The 12,388-nt window shown below is 47.1% G+C and overlaps 1 protein-coding gene across 1 annotated transcript; it reads left to right on the forward strand.

Moving 5' to 3' along the window:
• The first annotated feature begins 1,401 nt into the window (after positions 1-1,401).
• On the forward strand, positions 1,402-4,482 carry npas4l (neuronal PAS domain protein 4 like). The gene is made up of 9 exons (XM_028989179.1): positions 1,402-1,509; positions 1,629-1,744; positions 1,835-1,998; positions 2,102-2,247; positions 2,331-2,430; positions 2,537-2,768; positions 2,860-2,969; positions 3,052-3,184; positions 3,285-4,482. Exons 2-9 carry the CDS (start codon positions 1,632-1,634, stop codon positions 4,480-4,482), a joined length of 2,196 nt encoding a protein of 731 aa, XP_028845012.1. The 5' UTR covers positions 1,402-1,509; positions 1,629-1,631.
• The last annotated feature ends 7,906 nt before the right edge of the window (positions 4,483-12,388 follow it).

A 12,388-nucleotide genomic window follows, 5' to 3' on the forward strand; every position in this document is an offset into this window, starting at 1 on the left:
CCTTGGTGACTCGGGATTTGAACTGGCAACCTTCCAATTACATTTTTACATTTACATCATTTACCAGACGCCCTTATCCAGAGTGACTTACAATCGGTAGTTATCTCATCTTCAATCAGCCGAAATACACCCATGTTACGCCTCTTCTCACCTCTCTCCACCCGGTAGATGCACGCATTGAGTTCAAATCCTTGATGCTGCCTACAGGGCTGTAAATGGAACTGCACCCTCCTACATCAATACACTGCACCCTAATACAATACTAGCTAGCTACACTCCTGCACACCTTCTCAGATTGGCAAATGAAATGAGACTGAAAATTCCCTCTTCACGGGGTCTCCGATTCCAGTCAACTCGGTTCTCCTTTGTTGTCCCTGGCTGGTGGAACAACCTGCCCTCCTCCGTTCAACTATAGTAGTAGCCTCGTGGGTAACACACTCGCCTATGAACCAGAAGACCCGGGTTCGAATCCCACTAACTACCATTGTGCCCCCTAACAAGACACTTAACCCTAAGTTGCTCCAGGGAGACTGTCCCTGTAATACTGATTGTATTGGGTGGTTGTAGCCTAGTGGGTAACACACTCGCCTATGAACCAGAAGACCCGGGTTTGAATCCCACTTACTACCATTGTGTCCCTGAGCAAGACACTTAACCCTAAGTTGCTCCAGGGAGACTGTCCCTGTAACTACTGATTGTAAGTCGCTCTGGATAAGGGCGTCTGATAAATGCTGTAAATGTAAATGTACATACATATATATGGTTCATAGGTGAGTGTGTTACCCACTAGGCGACTACCACCCTACAATTACACTTGGTCCACTTCAGGGTCTTTCATTTACAATTCATACAAAAATAAAGTTCATTCTGAAATAAAAATAGCTGGAGGTGAGAAGTTGTTTTACATCTCCGGGAGTCGGTTCACTACCCACACCGGAGCATCTCCAGGGCAGACTGAATATTCCATATAACACACAAATAACCACATATCCCCTTTATGAAAATCACACTGGTTCACTTTCAGAGATTTAACAGCAAAACTTTATTTTAAGTTTAAAAAAAAAAAAAAGATCGGAAGGCGATGTTTCTGGCAATTTGGGGCCAATTTAAAACAATGAAATTGAATGGTTTACTACTGCTGCCACCAGTCCATAACTCAGATTAAAGATACAACGTATAAAGTATTATTAACGCTCATATTCAGAAGGTACGAGCAGGCGGCGAAGATCCTGCGGTGAACACCGGAGAGAAACGAGCCCGATTCGGTGTTAAAAGCCGCGTTTCCCCGCCCGGTGGCGTCCGCCCCTCCGCGGTTATTTATAGAGCGGACCGGGGCCTAAAAATACCCGCGAACGCCCTGCGTCACAAGCAACATTGTCCGCTTTTCTTTTTTTTTTTTTTTTTTTTTTTGGAAACAGGGTATCGGGTGATGATCTGCCGCGAGGCTATAAAAGCAGGGGCCGGACGGAGGGGGAGACACAAGGCGAGGACAGCACCCCCCCGGAGGAGGTAGGGACCGCCGCCCCTCTCCTCGGACCCACCGCGATGGCCGACGCGGCGATTCTCACGCCTCTCCTCTCCTCTCTTCTCCTCTCTTCTCCTCTCCCTTTATCCCTCCTAAACTCCAGGAGATGACGGTGTCCTGCGAGTCGTGCCAAGGTCCGGAGGACGCGAGACGCGGGTCCTTCTCCGGCTGCCCCCGTCCCGCTGACGGCATCGGCGCCAAGGTCTGCAGGCGCTTCAGGTGGGTCCTCCGATCTTCTCCGCCCGTCGAGACAAAACTCTGTGCGTGCGGCGCAGGAGTCGGCTGAAACCTTCGTCGTGGTCCTCGCAGGTCCACCAAAGGCGCCTCCAAGGCCAGAAGGGACCACATCAATGGCGAGATACGGAACATGCGAGCCCTGCTGCCCATTTCCAGAGAAGACCAGGAGAGGCTCTCCTATCTGCATTCCATGTCCGTTATCTGCACCTACATCAGGAAATCCATCCTTTTGCCAGGTGAGGACCACCCCACCAACCCGTCCCTGTCATTGCCGTGCTGGAGATGCCTGTACTCTACTACAAATGTAATTCTTCGTTTTTTCGTTTCCCCTTCATCTAGTTCCTCCTCAGACCGGCCATTCCACCACATCCCTGCCCGGTGAAGATTTTCTGCAAGCTTTGCCTGGTTTCATTGTGGTCATGACCGAGGAGGGCAAGCTGGTCTACCTGTCCAAAAATGTCTCTGACTACTTGGGACTCTCCGTGGTGAGACTCTATTTCATTAAATCTGCAGTTTTTTGCCAGGTTCATTAGTTGGATGAAAGTATTCAACTGTTTAAATCCTTCAGGTGGATGTTCTTCAAGGAGACCATTTCTACGACATGATAGAGAGCTCATATGTGGACGTTGTGAGGCAAATCTTGCATGCAGGCAGCAATTCATTAGAAGGTAAAGCATGGTGAAGATCTGCTATCACCATGAAGATTTATTATGTGTCACATGTTCTTTTCTAACTGTAGGTCCCGATGACATTTCATTGTTTGGTTCCTTTCAGAAACATCCTTCGTGTGTGAGATGCACACCTCCAAAGCCTTCCGACTGCAGCACGGTGGCGTCTGCTCCATGCTGGTGCGTGGACATTTCCAGGCTGGCCCAGCATGCCCTCTGTTTGTGGCGCTGTGCACGCCCACCGTGAACCGTCTCAGGGACGAGGAGCGGCCGTGCTTTTTGCCGAACTTCCAAACACTTCACCAGCCTGACATGACCTTCACCCATGTTTCTGACAGGTAGGACAGCGGGGACATGTAAAGACTATTTCTGTGCAACAGCTTGTGCTTTTGTCACTGATTTTGGCTCCTTTGTTCCTTGCATCCTCAGCGTGCTTCTGTACCTCGGCCGCTCTGCTGAGGAGCTCACTGGCCGGTCCTGGTACCACCTCCTTCACCCAGGAGACCTCGCACCTGCTGCACACGGCCACCGGACGTTGAGTAAGTCACTGCGAGGAGTCTCGTCGGTGGCACCATGGGACGAACGTGCGTGCGTCTAACTGCTCCTCCTGTCCTTAAACAGTGGAGGCGAATGAAGACACCCACGTGGAGATGGTGCTGAGAGTTCAGCGTAAAGACTTCTCGTGGACATGGCTTTACACCTCAGCGGCCAGGAACAGCCAGAATGACATCGACTGTACAAACTTCATAATCAGGTAATGCTCGTTTGAGTATTTTATTATTTTCAGGTATTTTTACTTTATATTTATGTGATTATGGAATGGAACTGATTCCAGTTGCTTTTACCTTCTGCAGTGAGACAGAAGCCCTCTTCCTGAGGCAAAAAAACAACAGGGTCCCGCCGGCGACCATCCACAGTCCCCAAACCTCCCAGGCACCCCTGAGTCCAGACGGCGTCACCAGTAAACACTCCAAACGGCAGAGAGACCCCAGTTGTCCAGATGAGCAGCCAAGAAGGAAGACCCGGCTATCTGAGTCCAGCGTGCAGAACCCGGGGTTCGGTAGCAGTTCCTCCATCGACGGGGGGCAGGGGTCCCATCTGTACTGCACTCCTCCTTATAGTCCTGCTGAGTCGCCATGCCCCATCCTACAAGGAGAAGGCAGCTCGGACCTCCTGCTGGAGGTCTACAGAAGCACAGAGAGGTTGGTGTCCCCACAGGGAGCTTCGCCCCTGTATGTTCCTTCCAGCAGACGCGTGGAACCTCAGCTTCCTGCCCCTTTCATCCATAATGAGGTCCTCTACACTCACACTCTTGAACCCAGGACCTACTCGGTCTCCTCCAGCCCATCTCCAGCCTCTCCCTGCCCTCTGGACTGCATCTTTCCCGGGTGCCAAGGAGATTCCTGCCTGGTGCCAGAGTACCAGCCCCCGTCAGAGGTCTCAGAGTGTGTCCTCCATCCTGAAGACATCAGTCTGATGACCATGCCCCCCCTTCCCCTGGGGATCCCCAACTCTGTCCAGACCCTGCAGGTTCCTGAGAACTCTGGGTTCCCTCCTCAGGCCGACCCACTCACACCCACCCCATCACCAACGGCTGACTTCCACTTCCACTACAGCCAGACGGAGAGGGAGCAGGTGGAGATCAGCGTCCTGGCCCAACAGATCTCCTCGCTGGCCAGCAGTTTTCACACATATTACACCCCGAGTCCAGCTGCTGTCCCCACCAGGGTCCAACGTCATGATCCTGGACTGGTCTGGCCCCAGCAACCACCCACCTCCCACTCCCACAGGACAGAACTGGTCCTGGATGAGGGTGTGATCGACAGCATCCTGAAGGACCTGGACACGGTGCTGTCAGGGAGAGCAGCGCCTTCTTCTGGATGGGAAGAGGAAGAGGCTGTCCTGACGCAGTCCCACGCACAGGACCCGTCCTTAGGTACAATGGCGGACTACCTTCGCCTGGGGCGGTTTCCTTCAGCAGATGCCGGCCTGGGGACTGTGTGCCGGCTGCAGAGCACTGGGTTGCATCAACTCAGCCACGAGCCTCTGTGACCTGCAGCAAGGTGACGCCAGCATCTCATTTTCATCTTCTATACCAATGTCACAAAGTAACGCAGAATAATCGTCACATGACCAAAGATGTTTAACCATTTCCTTTCATTTCCAGATGGACTTGTGGACGAATCCGTGTACTGACAACAAGTCTATGAAATTCAGTACTCCCATTTGTATGGCACATTGTCATGGTAACCAGACACTTCTTTGGTGGCTTCAAAGAAGGAACTGCAGAACATTTACAGAATAAATCTTTTGAAAGGAACTGGCTTCCTAAACGAAACACTTCAGCCATATTTTACATTTGATGTTGAGTGGAATATTTTGTACAGATGCCGTGTTTTTTTTCTGTATGCTTATGTGTATGGTGCTGTAAACTGTTGCTTTGTTGCCTGAGTGCTCTGAGAAATTTTTTATTCTCTAAATGTGATGCGAGACTGCATAAATTCACCTGGTACTTAAAGCATATTCATTTTGACCAAAAATTGGTGCAGGATGTGAGAATAATAAGTATGAAATCTACCTCAGCTGCTTTTGTTCAGATCAAATGCAATGATTATATGGTTATTGTTTAAATGACTGTGACTGAATCGTTTGTCTTAAAGACAACTCATTAATAGTCATTTAGTGATGTCAAAACTAACCTTCTGCAGAGTTTAGTTTGATGTAAATATTGTATTCAGATTTAATTTTTTTAAATGAAAACAAATAAAAAAATGTTTTTCCATGAATGCATTTTGAATTTGAATGAACAGAAATTGTAATTTAAATGTGTTTCTTAAATTATTATATATATTTTCCCGCCATGCTGAATGATATTAATAATATTAATAATACAATAATTAATAATATAATTGATAATAACATAATAATTTATTTTAACTTAATGATTTCTTTCATGTCATACATATACAGCAGATAAGCAGTAATTCCCTGTTAATTGGAAGCCCTCCATCATTTAGTAATAAATTCAATAATCATCTCCAAATTTATAACATGCTGCTATTAGAACCATACCAGGAACTTCTTATCATATTGAAATTGAAAGTGTTCCTGAGCTTTATTACTCTACACAATACAATTGCGCTGTGAGTTAAGCTCTCTGTTTCAAAGAAACAGAGAAATGTGTCCTCTGCATTTAACCCTTGGTGAGCAGTGGGTGGCCATGACAGGAGCCCAGGGAGCAGTGTGTCTGGACGGTGCCTTATTCCGTAGCACCTTGGTGGATCGGGATTCAAACCAGCAACCTTCTGATTATGGGGCCACTAGGCCACCGCTGCCAACCGCTTACATTAAAGCAACAGATTGTCTTCCAAAGAAGCTAGACTGTCCGGGCCAAAACCAGAATAATCCATGGACCTTAAAAAAAAAAAAAAAAAAAAAAGTGAAGTGATTTGTCACATGTGATACACAGCAGCACAGCACACGGTGCACACAGTGAAATTTGTCCTCTGCATTTAACCCATCACCCTGAGTGAGCAGTGGGCAGCCATGACAGGCGCCCGGGGAGCAGTGTGTGGGGACGGTGCTTTGCTCAGTGGCACCTCAGTGGCACCTTGGCGGATCGGGATTCGAACCGGCAACCTTCTGATTATGGGGCCTCTTCCTTAACCGCTAGGCCACCACTGCCCCTCACCAGTTGTCTGGAGGGTCCAGGATTACGTTTACATTTCTGGCATGCCTCTATCCAGAGTGAGTGACAATCAGTTGTTGCAGGGACAGTGAGAGACACTTTAGGTGTCTTGCTCAGGGACAAAATGGTAGTTAGTTGGGTTTGAACCTGTGACATTGTGTCTTACCCAATATCAGAACACCACATTACACCGCTCTACACATTGCACCTCACGTCTCTCAATCGACTTAAGTTTTCTCTGTGTTTCTTTAGTGAAGACAGGTTTTACCAAAAGTACAGAATATTCACGTAAAAAAAAAAAAAACAGTAATGTGGTTTTGCAGAGCCATTTTCCCTCGTTCTGCCCTCTCCCATTCCAGAGAGCGCTTTCAAATAGCGAGCAATAAAATACTAAGAGCTCCCCAAGTGAGACATAATCAATACAAGCTCTTAGGCCTACATGACGTGTCACTGCTGAACTGAGCCCAATCTTTTTATCGTTTTCAGAAATATTTTGTAGATTTTTTTTTCTGAGAGATGTCAGCTGCTTCTTACTGTTTATTGCCCCTTTTTTCTTAAGAATAGTTTCTAGGGACCATAAAATGAACAGACCACAACAATGTTTTCTTTTTCTTTCATTTCTCAATTCATGGGACAATTTATTTGTCCATTATGTAGCAATCAAGGTACTATAACAATAAAGTTTGGACATAGGAAGGGTTTAACAATCCTATCGCGATGGTTCAGTGCACAGAGGGGGTTTATATAGAATAGGCTTTTAATATTTTATGCTGGGTATAGGTACCTTGGTTATGGACATGGCCATAAAAGAAAGTCAATGTGAAATAAACGACAAATTATATTTCAAAAAGAAAAAAAACAATCGAAATGTAACCACTAGATGGCGCCGTTGCTTTAAATGTATTTTTATTGACCAGGTAAAGATGCTCATACCCATGCATGTTTTATCTTGAATGTTTCATTGTGTCCCTGATATTTTATGATATTGTGAGGATGATAAAAGGCCTTTAACCTATTTTTTGCAGATCAATGTTAAACAGTAAAATGAAGTGGACGCTTCAAGCTCCAATGCAGCGTCTAAGGTGGATCTGTATTCAGCTGATGCAGAACCTCTCAGAGGTCTGCAGAGATCTTAATTCTCGGAGAAGGAATGCTTCCACCGGAGGGACAGTACCAGTAATAGGTTTTCCTCCTACTAGGGAGTTAAATGGGAACTTGTAAAATAGCCCCACAGACCTTGAGCTGGCTGCCACATGTGCGCATGAGGAGAAGTTGTCCCAAGGACTTAGTGGGGTGGCCTAAGTTGAGAAGCAAAGACAGGAGAAGATGTTAGGGGCTTCTACCTCTTCAGATTTCTTACCTCAGTTGCGCCGTTTGTTGTGGTGAAAGGATCGATTGGCCGTGGCTCCATGATGGATGACCATGCAGAATGGTGTCTGAATTCTGCCATTTCGGTGCCCACTGCAACAGCTCAGCCTCTGTGTCACTTGAATTAATTGCAAACTTGGTCACCACAGCATACCATTTTTATCGGCCCGTGACCTTCTCGTTTAGACGGACAGTTTGTAGGTGTTAAGCTGGAGAACCGAGGATGGGATCTGGGAAATGGTGGTGTTGTGTGTGTGCGGGTGTGTGAATGGCGCGACGATGTCGGAAGCTGCGTGCCGGCGAGGGTGGTCTTGGCTCTCAGTGTAAATAGGGTTGTCAGTCACACTGCCGCGGCGGCAGGAAGACAGCAGGTCCTGCGGTGAGGAGCGCAGGGTGGAGATATTGGTTTTTATGGTTTCATCTGCTGATGGATGCTGTCTGGCTCCATTTTGCCCTGAATTTTTAATACCCTGCCGGATGGACGGTGTGCCATGACGCTGCATTTATATTCGAAGTGGGGGGGGGGTCGAAGCACAGCGCAGTGGAAGACATTTGTTCTGGCCTTTTTATTTGTGTCGTTTTTTTTTTGCCTAATTACTCTCGGACTGTAAATTATTATTAAGGGCCAGATGTCCAGATTTCATAAAGTCCTGTGGCCCACATGTCACATGCCTTAGAACTTGCTCTCCCTCCCTGTGGTGGCATTTAGTTGCACACCAAGGTAGCTTACCTCGGCATTCAGAAACATCTAAAGCTGGAGACGTGCTGTCACCGTCTGCAAATCACCCCGGAGGAGCATGGGGACAACCGCCTGCCATGCATTACATCCCCAACCAAAGCGCAGCCTCCATAGAGGTTTCATTAGGAGCCATCAGAAGCGCGGGCCTGCGACTGTAAATATGCGTCCTGACAGGAGCCGAGCGATATGTCAGGGACACGGCCCGGCCTGTCACCTGTAGTCACAATGATTTCCCCCGGGGGCCGCGGTGATGGACGCCCGGCTGACGCGACACATCCATCCGGCCGGGCGGAGACGAAAAGCGCGCACCGCCGGCCGGGCGAGTCCAGTTTCGCGGGCCCCTCGTTCTGACACTCGTCACGACACTCCTGCGTATCTGAACAACGTGCTGTCACGACTTTAAACTGACGCTACGGAATAAGCAGCCGACAGCTTATGGTTGAGAAAAAATGTATTTCTATAAATAGCATTTTATATATAAAGAAAAACGTGTAGAAATGAAAATAAAACATCTTCATGTATTCTGTGTGTGGTAGTAGCCTAGTTAGTGACACGCTCACCTATGAACCAGAAGACCCAGGTTCAAACCCCACTTACTACCATTGTGTCCCTGAGCAAGACAGTTAACCCTGAGTGTCTCCAGGGGGGACTGTCCCTGTCACTACTGCTTGTAAGGCACTCTGAATAGTCTGATAAATGCTGTGAATGTAAATATGTGTAGCTGACTGGGTGCAACTGGAGCTTCGGTAAGGGAGGCCACAACTAGCCTGATGCGACTCGACAGATGAATCAAACCTGCTTGAGTGTCAAAACTCTTAATGTCTCCATGCAATGGAAATTACACTTGTTTTGCACACTTTGCTGGCAGGATTTTGTTTCCCGTGCCACTGTTAGTAAAAGATAATTCCCACACTGCTTTCCTGATGTAAAATATATATATATTTTTATCTCAAACAGATTTGAATCCCCACGTTTTTCCATGAAATCATCCTTTAAACTCAAACCAGCATCCAGTAAATACAGCTCAGCACCATAGGTAAAGAGAGCAAAGCTGAACTAAGCCATGGTATTGTAATGATGTACCTGCAGGAACCTGTTCTACAGAAACTGCATCTTGGCGTTCCCCTGTGAAGATAACCTCAGTGTTTTTTGACTGTAATTCTGCATGCTAGTTTTGCTTGACTCCTGTGCCATTTCTGGTCATTACATTTGTTAAACTGTGACTGAAAAAAACAATAATCAATATGACAATGAACATTAGCATGTGCTTTACTGGCGATAACCTTTAATTCCATGTCCATGCCCTCAGTGGCACACTGCTGTCCTCAGAGGCACCTTGACGGTCTGGGATTTGAACCCGCAAGCTTTCTTGGCCAATGCAACCTATCTGCTTTCAAGGGGCAGTGGTGGCCTAGTGCTTAAGGAAGCGGCTCCGTAATCAGAAGGTGCCACTGAGGTGCCACTGAGCAAAGCTGCTCTCTGGGCGCCTGTCATGGCTGCCCACTGCTCACCAAGGGTGATGGTTAAAAATAGAGGACACATTTCGTTGTGTCACCGTGTGCTGTGCTGCAGTGTTTCACAATGACAATCACTTGACAGGGTTGCTGTATGAATCTGGTATGAGAGCCCACGGGTGAAGGCAGACGATCTCAGAATTTAACCAGGTCCAGTAATGCCGCAGTGCAAGAGATGCACTTTACTCTACTCGCATTTCCAGTGCTGGAAGGCAGGCTGAGGAGTGGAGCTGTGAATTTTCTCCAACAATTACCCGCACCAGCTATGGATACGGGAAAGTACATTTTTAGCCCATACAACACAGTAAACAGCAGAAACTTTTAAAGAGCATATATTATTTCTTTAACAATCGAATCCTCTTAAATAAAAGAGCCGATTGCAACAGAAGCAGATTGTATTTGCCCTTCGCGTGACCCTCTTGTAAGCTGAGAACAATTTTCACAAACAGATGGGCCGAGTCCATGATAGTGAATCCAGTGGGAAAGTGTTTTTTAAGAAAAGTGCATCTCTCCTTCTCCTTCACCCATCTGAGGCTGAGAAATTCTCCAAATCCAATTTGATATTACAGATTTAAGGCATTGGAGCCTCAGGTGTCTACGCTCCTCTTTCATTTGTTTTGAAAGAGGGCCTGAATTCAGGATTGACTTATTTATGGGACTTTTTTTTTTCCCCCTTTTCAGCAGTCGGAACAGAAGCATCCACCTGCCAAGGAAGTCATGCTTAACCCCTCAGGTCAAGCCAGAGACAGCATCCTGAGAGAAGGGAGGAACCGGGGAGGAGGGACCTGTCATATCCCCCCCGACACCCCCCCCCCTCCTCCCAGTCATAATCTATCGTGTTCTGCATTAACGCCGGGGCGCCGGGCTGACAGCCTCGTTGTTTCGGGCGCCCAGAAGTGATGAGGTATTGTTTTCTGCAAGCAATCACGTTTCCACGAGCGGAACACGAGCGGCGCATCCCAGATTCCGGAGGATTGTGCCTGGGCCCTGATGCGCCGTGTGCATGCTCTGTAAATGGGTTAAACAAACAGACCCGAAATAGACGAGAACCCGCCCCCACCAACCAAACACACCTCGGCACGTCGGATTTTTCCCTGCTTTTCTTGCGTCGTGTGCTGCTACCTGCTTTTGAGGAGCGTGCAGACTGTAGCCCGCTAATAGGCGTCTCATTCGCAAATCCCCCCGCCGGTGACTGTGTTTACAGGACGCCCGTGGCAATGTGCTCATCTTCTAAGCCCTTTCTTTTTCTGAGGCTTTCCTGGTTTGGAAAACGTTACAACAAAACGGTTTAAAGTCCTGCATTTTAACAAAGCAAGAACATAAGCTGTGATGAGAGTCAAGTGGGCATCTGCTGTTCTGTCCATTCACATGCGAGTTACGGAGAGGATCCGTGAGTTTTCAGTAGTATAAATTCATGCTTGTCAGTTTCATATGTGAATGTGTAACAAAAGTCTGAAATATTTCCTAAACGGCCCCTCGTAAGTAACAAGTGAAAACGACCCGACGGTGAACAGACACAAACAGGGCAGCTTCATACAACCTTACACTGGCGAACACGATGAGGAAACATTACACATGTAACCCCTGCCAGACCGGATCATGACAATAATCAGGAGGAACATGACGTGTTCCTTATCACTTCGTGTGTATAGCCTTACCTGTTTTCTTTGCTTTTTTTTTTTTGCATCTGTATGCTTTGCATCAGATTGCCCCTAATAGGGCCAAAAGGTTCACAGTTTGGTTGTTTCCATGGACATCAATAGTCTGTAGACATGTTTTGTAAAAGAAGAATTGTAGCCCATGAAATACTTTCTCCATGAGATGAGAATACCAAGGTAATAGATGCGGTAAAAAAGAAAGTCACTGTTGCAGAGAACCGCGAGCGGAAGCCGAGTCCTGATCCTCAAACCCAGACACCAGCAACCCCCTGCTGGAGTATCATGAAAGAAAAAAAAAATCATTCATTATAAACCAAAGAACTGCCGTTCCTACCAACATCTCACAGTGAGCACAGAAGCTGAATCCTAAGCAGAGAGGCTCAGACATCAGCGACCTGCTCCTCTGGTGAGAGGTATTCACCCAGAAAAAGTGCTATACTGGATGCAGTCCATCACTTTACGTTTACAGTCTTTTGCCATTGTCAGTGAAACAGCTAATTGGTTGTCTGGCCTTGATGCTCTGAACACTCTCTAACTGCCCTGTGTGTGCCTGTGTGTGAGATCCAGTGAACTGGGATGTGAGGTTTAGAGGCATATAAGGGTGGTAGTCGCCCAGTGGGTAACACACTCGTCTATGAACCAGAAGACCCAGGTTCAAATCCCACTTATTACCATTGTGTCCCTGAGCAAGACAGTTAACCCTGAGTGTCTCCAGGGGGGGACCGTCCCTGTAACTACTGATTGCAAGTCGCTCTGGATAAGGGCGTCTGATAATGCCATAAATATTAATAAAAATGTAAAACATGATTTAGCCTCTTTATAATAGATATCCACTTTGGACATGTACGCGCTTTATAAATAAAGTTCTTGTTTCACACTAGCTGTGGTGATCAAAATGATGTGAAAATAAAATGTTATAATTGAATATGGCTAATGCAAGCATCTGCACCAGAGGCATTTTCCCGCCCTGCACAATAACTGTGATGACAGT

Source organism: Denticeps clupeoides, chromosome 8, assembly GCF_900700375.1.
Source record: "Denticeps clupeoides chromosome 8, fDenClu1.1, whole genome shotgun sequence".
Taxonomy (NCBI): Eukaryota; Metazoa; Chordata; class Actinopteri; order Clupeiformes; family Denticipitidae; genus Denticeps; species Denticeps clupeoides.